At 43.1% G+C, this 13,380-nt stretch overlaps 1 protein-coding gene across 1 annotated transcript; it reads right to left on the bottom strand.

Annotated features, from left to right (window-relative positions):
• Positions 1-6,805: 6,805 nt before the first annotated feature.
• LOC146496948 (uncharacterized) lies at positions 6,806-13,380 on the bottom strand. Its single transcript, XM_085140963.1, has 5 exons — positions 13,076-13,380; positions 11,150-11,920; positions 9,511-9,822; positions 9,304-9,378; positions 6,806-8,950 (listed from the first exon to the last, which is right to left on the bottom strand). The coding sequence occupies exons 2-5, from the start codon at positions 11,292-11,294 to the stop codon at positions 8,802-8,804; spliced, it is 681 nt and encodes a 226-aa protein (XP_084997089.1). The 5' UTR covers positions 11,295-11,920; positions 13,076-13,380; the 3' UTR covers positions 6,806-8,801.

The raw sequence follows: 13,380 nt of genomic DNA, 5'->3' as shown, positions 1-13,380 counted from the left end.
GCAGGTCCAGTGGTCTGCTGAATGTCAGGAAGCCTTCAACAGTTTGAAACGTGCTCTTACCGAGCCCCCTATTCTGGCTTATGCAGATTTCCTGGAGCCCTTTGCACTTTATACTGATGCCAGTGATCAAGGCTTAGGTGCTGTGTTAGCTCAGGTGCAAGATGGCAAGGAACGGGTGATTGCATATGCCAGCAGGAGCCTACACCCCACCGAGCGAAATGACAAAAACTATAGTTCCTTCAAACTGGAACTTTTAGCTCTAAAATGGGCCATCACTGAGAAGTTCAAGGATTACTTGACAGGTGCCAAGTTTGTCGTGTATACCGACAACAATCCCGTGGCCCACTTACAGAATGCTAGACTTGGGGCAACAGAGCAACGCTGGGTGGCACAGCTGGCATCCTTTGACTTCGAGGTTAAGTACAGGGCTGGAAAAGAGAATGCTAATGCTGATGCTCTCTCTAGGTTTCCCACAGACTGTCAAACAGCCTACATAAACACCACGAGTGCTCCACGTCTGGATCCACAGGGGCTGGTGCCGCAGATGAATGACTGGAAGGAGGCGCAGGAAAAGGACATGGATCTGCGCATCCTGAGGGAGTATGTGGAAGAGGGAATTCCCCCTGATGCACCAACGAGGAGAGCCCTGCCTAGCCCTGTACAGAAGTTATTACAGCAATGGAGAAGGCTGCAGGTTTGTGAGGGTACACTGTGCAGAGAGGTAAGGGACCCTAACACTAACGAAATGTACCTTCAGATCCTATGTCCTGCAGAGAGACACAAGGAGGTGTGGGAGAAGTATCATGAGGCAGCGGCGCATGCGGGAGTGGAAAAGACACTGTCCAGGATACGTCGCTTCTTTTATTGGCCCAGCATGGAAGAGGAGGTGCGTGAATTCCAGCTAGGGTGCGCTGCGTGTAGCCTGCGAGATAGAAATAGGCCTAGAGCCCCTTTGCATCCCATTACTGTGTCGTATCCTCTTGAGGTTGTGGCCCTGGACTTTCTTACATTGGGGAGGCCCACAGACAGGTACCAGAATATTCTGGTGATGACTGATCTTTTCACACGGTACGCCTGGGCAGTTCCTACCAAAGACCAGACTGCTCAGACTGCGGTGCATGCTCTTTGGGCTCACGTGATTCAGACCTTCGGTTGCCCGACCAGGCTACACTCAGATAGAGGTGGAAGTTTTGAGTCTGCCCTGATGTACCAGCTGTGTAAGTGCTATGGCATTACGAAAAGCAAGACCACCCCATACCATCCGGCTGGAAATGGTGGGGTTGAGAGGATGAACCAGACATTGCTGCACATGCTTCGGTCGCTAGAGTCAGAGAGACAACAGAGGTGGCCAGAATATCTCCCAGAGCTCTTACAAGCATACAATAATACTGTTCATAGTGCCACAGGATATGCGCCGTCGTACCTGATGTTTGGGCGGCATTTGAGACAGCCGGTGGATTTAAACCTAGGTGTCGAGCGGGACTCCCCATGCCACGACCTGGGAGGGTGGGTTAAGGACCATCACCAGAAACTATCTTTTGCCTATGAGATGGCTAGGAAGAAGATGAAGGCAGCAGCCACCCAAAACAAGAGGGCTTATGACCGAAGTCTGCGGGCCCTGCCATTGGTGCCAGGCGAGAGAGTTTGGATAAGGGACAGGAATAGGCAGGGACAAGGCAAGTTGCACCCAGGTTGGAGCTCAGAGCCGTATGTCGTAATGGAAGAGGTTGGCAATACAGGTGTAGTGTATAGGGTGCAGCCGGAGAAAGGGGGGGGGGGGGAGAAGGTCCTCCATCGGAATGCACTAAAGTTGTGCATTACTCCTGCAGCAGACTACCACTCAGAGGGGCAGGGAGTCAGCCGTGAGGGAGAGATGCTAGTTGAGCCTCCATTTTATGGTGTTGCGCCTAGCGCTTCAGCCCAGCGGCCGGGAGAGTTGTCAGAGGTGCGCCGCTCGACGAGGCCTAATTTTGGTCAGCCACCCGCCCGTTACAGGTCGCTTGACTAGTGTGACAGGGACTGTCACAGGTAAAATGTGGGGGGATGTCACACAGTGGAAAATTGTGTTTTTATATTTTGTTTAGTGTCGATTTTATTTGCATGTTTTTATTGTAATAGTGATATTGCATGTTTTTATTGATATTTCTATTGCATGATTTTATCCCCATATTTATAGTGCGTGTTTGGTGTTGTTGTGTACTATTTTTTTCCACTGTGTATTAAGCGGACAATCGTAGGCACCTGTGAGGTGGGGGCGTTTCCCGAGGTGGCCTATCAGCCGCAAAACGGACTTAAGGGAGATGGTGAGCACAAAGAGGAGAGAGGAGAGACACACGAGAAGCGAGGAGCAGGAAACAAAACGTGTGCAGCCCAGCACCTGTGAAGAAAGACCGGCCTGCCTGTGGGACGTCACGAGATATCCGACGATCGGCCAGCATAACCCGGCGATCCAGTCCAGACGAACGAAATAGCAACAGTGGGAGGCAACGCGTGAAATCCACAGTAGGGCAGGGGGACGCCTCTGCCTGCATTTGTGAGTATCGCTTTCCCACTGTTGGGCGCTAGGCGTAGCTTTGCCGGGGGAGGATAACAGCGGCTGCGCCGACAACGTTGCTGGCCCGTGTCTGTTGTTTCAGGGCGGGGCTGCGAGGGAAGCCGTGTGCAGGTGCGGAGAGTGGCTGGACTACACGGCCACGTACCGTCAGGCGGAGATAGGAGCCTCCTCCCTGGCCTGCTGCTGGCGAGTTTTACCATCCCGGAAGAGGAGTTCCTCTCCTGTCTCTTCTCCATCTAAGGAACATTTGCCCGCATGTGTGTGGCTGGACAAGAGGGAATATAGGACTCTGGGGGGGAAGTTTTTATCATACAAAAAAAACATTCATTTAGTTTTGGTTTTTAGTGTATAGTTATTCCTGCCGGCAGGGCTTTTAGCGGGTTGTGAACATTATTTTTATTGTGTAGCGGGGATTTTAGCCTGTATTTGGGGGTTCTGACTGTGTTTTACCCTAAAAATAAATGGTGTGTTTAAAGCTGGCTTAGTTTCTGTTCTCCGAGCGCTGACCCACTCACTCCCTTTTCCGCTTGTATATATACGGACGTGTTGGTTAAGATTTAGGTCCACCAGTTTAGCGGCTACATTTACACATTCAGTGTATTCATCCTTATAATGAGCCTTTTCAAATCTGCGTCGGAGACTCTGGAGACTCTGGAGAAGCTGCTCCGCGACACAGAGGTTATTTGGCAAGCTGGGACCTTCTCTCCTGAAAGGCAAATCAATGTGATAATGATTTCCAATAAGTTTTATTGAACTACTAACAATATCCATGAAACACATATCTTCTCTGGACATTTCAGTCTGCTCCTTTGAGAATCTTTCATTAAAATCATGATTGTACTGTTTAATCAACATTTCTTCAAGACGCTCAACAGAAATCCTATTGGCTGTTACAGCAGTGCAGTTGTTTTTATTTCCACTGTTACTTCCAGTGCGCAGGGGACCATTTATGACCCAGCCAACTTTTGTTTTTACAGCATAAGGTCCACCCTCCACACTGTTTATCACTTTCCATGGCTCTAAAACATTGGAAACATCAGTGCCTATCAGTAGCTCCACCTCTGCATCAATGTTGTGAAGTTTAACAGGTTTAAGATGAGGCCACTGATCAATGTCGCCTTGCTGGGGAATATTGACTGTAGAAACTGGCATGGTCCTTTGAGTCAACACTTTTATTTGATACAGATCTTGCATTTAAAAGAGCTCATTTAACTCTCTGTCCATCCATGGTAGCAGGTTTGATATGCAGTAATTGCAAGTTGTTTAATTTCTCCACCTCCCATCGTATCCTGTCAGCATGGCAACCAATAAAACTGCATCAGGTGTGCATGGTGTGATGACGTCGGGTAAACAGGAAGAAGGCAGGGCTGTTTGAGGGCAGCTTCCCAGAGCGTGTGCCACGTACATGTCCACGTCCCCGGTGCTTCCGTTTAGAAGGATTCCAGGGTGGATCACAGCGATGCAGTTCCTCCAGTACCGGTGCCAGAGGCAGCGGGAGTCCTCCAAATCACTCGCTAATGCTGGGGAGCATCAGCAGTGAGTCATGGATGTCAAGAAGAAGTACGGCAGAACGCTGCTGCAGGACTGCTCTCCCCTCCTTTCAGAATATCTACACCAGGAGATGCTGGACTAGAGAAGCCCAGATATTGAAGGACCTGTCCCGTCCCTGCAACAATCTGTACTTGTGGAATCAGGCAGGTTCTGCACCATCTGCGCAAGGATAGAGGGGCTCAAGAGGAGCTTCTATCCCCAAACTAAACCAGAACATGGAAGGCTTTAAAAGCAAACTAAATCATTTTAAAATGAATCCTAAAATGAATGGGCAGCCAGTGAAGTCAATCTGAAATAGTGGAAATGTGCTCAAACTTTGGAGTGCCAGTTAAAAGACGAGTCGCAGCATTTCACGGCCTCTGTGGATGAGGAATGTATGAAGCACTGGCCCCTATATAAAGTGCATTACAGTAATCCCGCTAATGCAAACAAAGGTGTTGATAACTGTCTCAAAGAGCTGCTGTGAAAGAATTGCTTTATTTCAGCCAGCTGCCTGAGCTGAGAGAAGCCTGACTTTATGACTGCCTTAATCTGAGTCCACTTTGACTCCCAGGTTTGTGACAGTTGGCTTATTGTGCTGGGCTAAGGTATCTAAATATTCATTGGGGATCTCAGTGGGGCTACCAAAAACCATCACCTCAGTATTTTGGCATTGAATTTTAATCCAGTGTCCACTGAAAATGATTTTGATAAACTAGAATCGTATTTATTGTCTTCTATTTCAAACAAACATCTGGCACAACCAGGTCAGGGCGGCCATGACCTGCTGGGTTTGGACAACCCGGGACCCATTGATTAGTCTGCTGACTTAGCTTCAGGATACAACAAGCAATTCTTCTTGGCTTCTGGTTTATCCAGCAGATATCTGGACAAAGACTTCAATTTCTTGTTATTGCTCATTGTTTATGAAAACAGAGAATTTAAAAACGACTGAATAAAAAGTCATGTCTGGATTATATTTGATGATGTGATGCATTTTCAGCAGATGGACTCTTTTGCTCTCCTCACAAACTGTTTACCTGCATGCAACCAAAGCTGCATGTAATTGGTCAGAAACACAAACAGAGAGCAGAAATCTTGTCCTTTTATTCCAGATTTGACATATTCAGATACAAAATCTGTTTTTTTCTATCAGAGAGAAAAGACGGTGACAGAAAGATGAGGCACCGTGACTGATTCATCCTCTATAAACATCCACAGGAAACTGATGGAAATCTGTCCAACAACATCAGCGTCCTAATGAGCCGCTGCTAGAAGGACAAAATCCTGACCTGACATCAGTCCAAGTGTCTGGTTAAATGTACTGAAAGGTGTTAAACAACAAGTGCTGCTGGAAGAGTTTTCATGAAGAGAACATTAACACTGTGAATGAGGGATGGACTTTGATTCAGTTTGACACAATCTGTTTTTCTTTCACTTTGAATAAATGTTTTTGTGGGACTGAGGATACATTTGTTTCCATTTGGAAGTTTGATGTCATCTGTTCCTCTTGTTTCTGTCTTAAAACAGGATGAAAAATCTGTTCAAACAGAAATAAATAGAATTGAATTTCTGACAGCAGTAAATAAAAATCGTCCCTGAGCTCAGTATGTTTGTGACTCTGAGATGGAGGTGAAACATGTGAAGCTGGGCTGTGGTTTACTGCTCTCTTCCTGTCACAGACACTGTTTGACATCTGTTCATCTGTTGGTTTTTGTTCAGGCTGCAGGGATCATTTCTCACTGTGGGGAGCATACTTATAACAGGAGCAGTAGTAGGTGGCTGAATGATCGAGTTTAACTTTCTCTATTTTCAAATCACAGCCGTTCTGTTTATTCACAGCTGAAAAATCATCTTTTTGTGGATGATTGTAACTTTTATCTATGTCATCATTTGTTTTATCAATATCAAGAATAACTTTGAATGTTTCTTTTTCCTTCTTCTGGTACCAGAATATAAAATCATTATCACACTTATTAATCCCTCCACAGCTGAAGGAGACACTTTCTCCAACTCTCCTGGTCAATGTTAAATCGTCCTGAATCAGCTGTTCTGCTGCCATGGTAACCAGTGCTGTAGAGACACAGACAGATAGATGAAGGTTAGTGTGACAGTGTTTGTTACAGGTTGACTTTGTTGGCTCCTGATTGGCTGGAAACACTCACCTGAACACAGACAGCACAGAGCAGCAGCTGGGAGGAAAAGCATTTTGTGCAGTGGTGTTTCCTCTGGTGAACCTGGGGAGAAGTGGCGCTCTGATGCAGCTGAGGCCAAACAAGGACGAGCTGCGAGATCAGACGAGGGCCACGTGGTTTCTAACAGGTCCTCAAAGCTCCCATCAGCCCCTGCGGCCCACAGATAAGACTGCTGCTGCTGATTGACAGCTCAGCTGAAGCTGCTGTGGTTTCATCGTCTTCATTTCAATCTGACAGCAGATCCAAAAATCTGGGTCACATGATGCACAAACACTCAGAAACATTCATGTTGCTGTGAATTTAGTAACACACACTGTTATCTGTTGTTTAACAGCTGTGATGAAAACACTAAATATACAAACTAAATATAACGAAACTATAAATAAATAGAAAAATCTAAAAATAATAATATGGTTAAATATTTTAAAAGTTCATAAATTGCACACAAAGTAGTTAAAAAAACCAAATCATATATAACAACATTTAGAGTAAAAATCTTCTTTGAAACAAACACATGTGGTTCTGTTGTGTGTTTAAAATATGTGCACACTGTGCTTCTTTCCCACATCTTCTAATGTGTTTTGTTCCAAGTTGGTTTCAGACTGAAGGATTCATTAAAGCCTTTTTAAGAATCATTCAAATGATGATCATCAATTCTAATATCTATAAACAGTAATAAAAACAGGGCTGTGTTTCACGTCAGCTTCATTTATTTGTAGCCATGGTTAGATTTCATTTGCAGTAGGCAGTCATCCACCTTTACACACACATTTACACAACAGTACAAAAGTACTTTTTGATTCATGAAAGAGAAATAAGACAAATGTTGCCTTTGTATCATCTCTGATATGGAAGGTCTCATTTGAAGATGTGAGTGAAGGACACAAATCTTTTGATCTGGTGTTGTTCTACATTTTAGGACTAAAAGACAGAAGGAAGAAAGTGAAAGTGACTGTGCGAGGGGTTGAAGTCATGAAGTCAAGTGGAGGCCGCTGACTGCTGTTACTTTCTGCTGTACAGCTTAAACAGGGACTCACAGTCAGCCTGCTAGAACATTTGGATGAAGAGAAAAAGGAGGAAAAAGACTTTGAGGGAAAAATCCAATAAGATCAGCATGTTTTTAATGTGGGAATACAACAGTTTCCTCCACCATGACACACACTGGAGCCTCTTTTTGCTCACAGCTTCACTGTTTGTCTCAAAGTTCAGTTTGGAGGCCAAAATTGTTGCAACACATTTGTAAGTTTGCACTAATTTCACTGTGTGACCCTTAATGGATGTAATCAAAGAATCAGTCAGTGAAATATGAAGCTGTGCTGTAAGTTTGGAGGAGAAAAGTGTCTCAGTGACTTTAATGAGGTGAACACATGAATACAGAGCACTGACTGACACGTACAGACTCCTTTAATGAGTCGCACACATTTTTGTGACTTCATTAAATGTCAAAAATGACACAACAACCTGCGAGCACATTATTGTCTGTTTGCTGTTTGTGTGCTTTGTTTCCTGTTATGATAGCAGGCATACAGCCATGTTCTCAATGTCTCAGCTATCATTGATTATTTCTGCTTTTCCTCTTCTATTAGGCACTTCAACTCAATGAATGACACACAGAAAGATTTCATGACTGTGTTCTTCAAAATAAGGACAATATGTTATCTGCATCTGAATGACTCATGTTGCCTTGTTTCTACTTTGTTTGCATATTTCTGCTTGTTGGAAACGATTTTCTGAATCATTCAGTAGTTTTTGTAATAATAAGGACATTTAGCAACACTTCAAAATGATTCTCCAACATTTGCTGTTCAGACTTGATCTGTTCTTACGTGTGTGATATCCAGAATGAAAAACTCAGCTCAGCTAATAAAATGGGAGCTGAGCAGACTGCAGGGGCTTCATGGTCTCTCCTTTGAGTCCATGAAAGTTCATTTGTCAGCTCTGAGTTGAGGATTTGAGCTGTTTCTCTCACAGGTGAAGAACACAGATGCTTCCTGGAATCATTCTTGAAGCAGAGTTCATGCTTGTAACTGTCATTGTGTTATTAAAGTGAAAAGCCACAGCTAACGGTGTGGAGGCTGCAGAGCAGAAAGCCACACAGCCCGTCTGCTGCAGGAAGTTTGGATACAGTCAGTTTGTGCTTCACTCACACGGCTTGTTGTTCATCACACAATGAAAGTAGAATCAAACTCTTCATCTTGAAATCTTTATTATTCACACAAACACAACTACACTGTTTGACATTTGAAAATCAAACAAAAACAAATCAAACTGAAAACTTGTGATAAAAATATTCCTGATGATTTTTGTTACTACAATAAAAGTCACAATAAGTACAAAAAGAATTCTAACTCAGAGCAACAATACATGTAAAGATGGATTTATTTCAGATGATCTTCTAACTGTTGAAGAAAAAGGCAAAATAAGCACAACACATCATAACTAACATTTGTGAACACTGATCAAAGTGATGAATGAGATGAATTGATGAGATCTGATGGTGAGAAAAGGCGAGCAGGAAACAGTCAGTCAGCATGTGTGCAGTTGGTGGACGCTCCCTTGTTTGTGAGCATCATCAGCAGAGAGAGTCCACAGCAGTACACCAGACTCTTCACTATCAGCACTGTGTACAGCAGGCAGAGCAGCTTCACCCTGCACTGAGACTGGAAGGACACTGAAGGACAGACAGACACAAAGAGACAGACAGACAGTCGGGTTATTCCTCTCAGATCAAGGAGAAAAAGTCCAAATAGAAACAGTCACAGCTTCTTCTTCAAGTGGATGAATTGATGTAGTGTTTGTGTCCACTTGGGGGCAGAAGAACTCCACAAGCAGCTAACAAACTGATCTCTGACATATTATGGTCTGTCTGCTGTTTGGTGCTGAGCAGCTAGTGTACAGTGGCTTTATCAGAGCTTGTTGGATGAAGATTTGATCAATTAGTGCAACTTTAAGACCCTAAACTTGTTCCAGCTCCCTCATTGGACATTGGAGCTGTCCATGCAGAGAGGCAGCAGGTGATCTTACAGTCAGCTGGCTGCAGAGCTGGCAGGTCTGCTGGCTCTCTCTCTGGAGGACAGGAGGCTGCTGGAGCTGGAAGCTCTGAAACAGAAAAGGAGTCAAATGTTTGGAGCTGCAGTGAGAAATGTCAGTCCTCTGCTGCTCTGCTCTCTTTGACAGCATCTCCACATGAAGCTGAATCACTGCTCAACACAGTCACCAAGCCTTCATTACCTTGTTGTGTTTGGGCCTCCACTGTGCCCCCCTCGTGCTTCACCCAGCAGCTGTATTTATATGTGTTGGTGTCCTGCTCCTGGATCAGTAAGATGGAGGCGCTGTGTCCCGACTCTCTGAGCTCCAGCTGCTCTCCCTCAGCAGGGGGCAGCTCCTCCGCTTCTCCGCCGTTCTTCTTCTGTCTTTTCCAGGAGAACTGGACCAGAGGAGGAAACATGGCTGAGGCCACACACAGCAGGGAGCTGTTCCCCTCCAGGTGGGCTCTGGATGCTGCTGGGTACACGCTCACCACGGGCTTCACTACCTGCTCATCTGAAGTTTGACAGCAGCAACAAGCAGCACAGACACACATTCACACAGTCAGCAGCAGCTTCCAGCACTGCACTGCATTCAGTCTGATCCTGGAAACTACATGGACTCTGATCACTAAACTACTCATCAATACAGCACAAAGTTCACTACATACACTGGATTCAGCTTCATATCAAACACAGTCATCACCTCATGTCATCATGGCTCACATGACGAACACTCAGTGTGTCTTTACATCATGAAATAAAATATTTGTTTGCTGATATTTTAATATATTATTTATCACAAATGTACGCATATATAGATTTGTCTTCAAACTATTTCAATTATATTTTCCATCTTAAACACAAGTTTTACCAGAGATATTAATAATTCAACATGATTTAATTCCAGCAATGAAATTTCCACTTTTGTATCCGTTTTTAAACAGGTGTTTTATTCATGTTTTAATCAATACTATACTTCTTTCACAGACTTCACAATCCTTAAAAATGTTATTGGAATAATTTGAAGGGCACTACATCTATTATTTAGTTTGATTATTGTGTTTTTATTTTGTTTTGATTATATACGGTGTATGTTTGAATTGATGCACAAATTAAATGTAATTAAGCTGCAATTTGAATAAGAATTAAATACCTTTTTTCAACAGTATAAATTAATTCATCATTATTTATAATATAAAATCTAAAGAATCTGAAACGTCATGAAAATTATTTTTCTGAAGAAATATTTACTGAAATATGACCATTTGGTGAATTTTTTCTTCATTTCTAATTTAGACTGACAAATCAAACAAGCAAGAAACACAAACATGACTTTAACAATTTCATATTTTGTTGTTTGATCTATATTATTTATTATTTATATTTTTTCTTCACTGTTTAAACACTTTGTGTCCCTAATCAGTATCCATGTCAATTTATATATTAATATATTTTAAAAAAATTAACCAAAAGAATCTATCTTTGAATATTAAAAACATGTTTACATTTTCATTTATATTTACAAATGTACTACTGTATTATTTTAACACCAAATATGATCTTGTGTTAAAAACCAGCAGAATCACTGAGAGGATCAAATCCTAAATATTTGTAACATCACTAATATTTGCAGAAATAAAGAATAACTTTAGTTGTTCAGTGAGATTTCAACATGTTTTCAGAGATTATTGAGCTTTTCTTCTGTAACAATGGCTGCAGATGAATTCTCTACTAATGATGAAAAACTAACATGTAAAGCCTGAAGCAGCAGAAACTGACTTTAAACACATTTTCAGCTTCTACAATAAAACAACTGAAGGAAAATAAATGTTTGTTCTTACCTGTTACAGACAGTTTGGTTCCAGAGCCAAAGATGTCATAGCCCCATGCTGTTCCTCCCACAGTGAGAAAGACTGCTACAAAAACCTGTCTGCTGTTGAACGTGTCAGCTGAGGTGAATGAGTCCAAATGAGGAAGCAGGATCATATTTCAGCTCCATGATGTGTTTCTCTAATGTTCATATCAACATGACTGTCTCTTCTTCTCTTTTCTTTTAGCCACACTAGCAGCACGGCTCTGATGTTAATGTCAGTCTGTTGGTCAGTCCACTACTTTAGTCCACATGAAAATAGAAAATCACTATATAAGCACCAGTCCATTTATCCCATCAATGATGCCACCACTACAATGAAACATCTGCTGATAGTATCATGGTTTGGCCCATCTGGCTCACCGTCATTAATCACACAATCAATTTTGAATTATAGCAGCAAATTCTGAAGAAAACTATCAGAACATGTGTCTGTGAACTGAATCTCAGGAGAAAGTGGGCCATGCAGCACCACAATGACACAAACCAGTCAAGTTTGTTTTCTTTGTTCCAAATAATGTTGAGAGAAAAATAATCCAGTGAATCCAGCGAGTGATGTGATGAGTCTCTGATGTCTTTCTGATGTGGTTTTGTTGCGTCCTTCAAACCACACCTGGTGTATTTTAGAAGAGAAACATGTTGGTCTGCACAGGCTCTTCTATTTTCAACACTGACAGGATTTCCTTTGCTGTTTCTTCTGTTTTGCACATTTTCCTCTGTTTTCTGCAGCTTGATGGAGCTTCTGTAAAAAATAGATCCAGAGTTATTTTTAGTGGTGCAGAGCAAAGAGATGCTTCAAGGATGCTTCTGAAATGTGCTGTGGCATGTCTGCTGGAATCATCAGTGTTGTACTGCGTGGCCTCAATCAGCTCCAGCAGACTCGTAGGAACACAAAGTGTCCATGCCTGCTGTTAAAAATAGAGCTTTGCAACAACCGAGTCCAACAGAGTCCAACAAAGATGGTGTGAAAGAGCTGGAAGCGAGCAGTTCATGTGAGAAAATCCAACATGTCAGAATTAAAGCTGCTCTGTGTCAAAAATGGAGTCAAATTCTTCCAAACTGATGTGCTGGACTGATTATCAGTTACTGCAGGTGCTCCAGCCGAGGAGGAGCAGGAACCAGCAGAACTGCCAAACATCACACACACCACAAATGCCACACTCACAGAGAGACAAAGATAGAAAGCAGAGGGAGGAAAGATAGATGGTGGGTAGGCAGCAGAGGATCAGGGGACCATAACACCATCTTACACAGTTATTAACTAATGAGCTCATTGACTAATCTGAAACATCACTTTGAGTTTTCTAACAGCTTCATTGGAATTTCAGCTCACAGTGGATCTGCAACATGAGCAGCTGAAGACCTTCAAGAGACGAACTTGAAGTTTAAACACACAGTTGTACAGAAACTGTGGCAAAATGGTTTAAAGGAAACAATATGAAGTTATCAGAGTGATCATCACAAATCTGATCTCAGCTCAATAAAACAACAAAAAAAACAATTTCACTCTGAAGAGAGGTTGAAGTCTACTGGCTTTCCCCTGTCAGCACATCTTTGAGGGGGTAAAATTAACATCCAGCCTTATGTGTTAGGTTTTTGGTATCACTGTAAAAAGAGCTTTGTCCATGTCAGCTAGTAGTAAATCATCTTTATTTTTAATCAAATTTATAATCAAAGTATAATCCTGATCAATATGTTAAATGACGAATGTCTAATGACGACTTTGGTCATTAGAGCTGGGCGAGTCCCCTCACCCACACCGGCTCTATGTGAACTCTACAGACCAGCTTAACTATAAATCAGCTGCAGATGTGAAACTGGTGATCGTTGGATCTCCACTTTTTAGTGTGTGCATGCTTGTGTGTGGTACCGTGTGTGGCTGGTGTGTGTTGGTTACCTTTGAGGTGGGGACCCTTTTGAGGCAGCCTCCCAGGTTTCTGTTGCCCCGATCCAAAATGGAAAAGCTCTCCTGCGGTGACGTGCTGCTGTCGCCACGTCTCGCAGGCCGCACACTCAGCCGGTAGGTCCAGTAGGTCCTGTAGGTCCCGCTGTGGATCCTGTGCCCAGTGTGTGGGAGTTCTCTGGTGGACATCGAGCTGTTCTCACAGTCTTGCAGGTTTGTGCTCGGTGCCCTCTCCATGCTCGCTGTTGTGAGCTGTGCTCTCTCTGGGAACATGCCATGCAGACCAGGGAAGCTCCACA

The sequence above is a fragment of the Neolamprologus multifasciatus genome, chromosome 18 (assembly GCF_963576455.1).
Source record: "Neolamprologus multifasciatus chromosome 18, fNeoMul1.2, whole genome shotgun sequence".
Classification (NCBI taxonomy): Eukaryota; Metazoa; Chordata; class Actinopteri; order Cichliformes; family Cichlidae; genus Neolamprologus; species Neolamprologus multifasciatus.
Note: the sequence above shows the minus strand (reverse complement) of the source record. Positions and strands in the feature narration are given on the sequence as shown.

Coding starts and splice junctions, on each gene's coding strand:
- LOC146496948 (XM_085140963.1), bottom strand. CDS start 11,294: ATGATCCTGCTTCCTCATTTGGACTCATTCACCTCAGCTGACACGTTC. Junction 9,379..9,510: donor GGAGGCCCAAACACAACAAG/GTAATGAAGGCT, acceptor TTTCTGTTTCAG/AGCTTCCAGCTCCAGCAGCC. Junction 8,951..9,303: donor AGCTCTGCAGCCAGCTGACT/GTAAGATCACCT, acceptor TCTGTCCTTCAG/TGTCCTTCCAGTCTCAGTGC.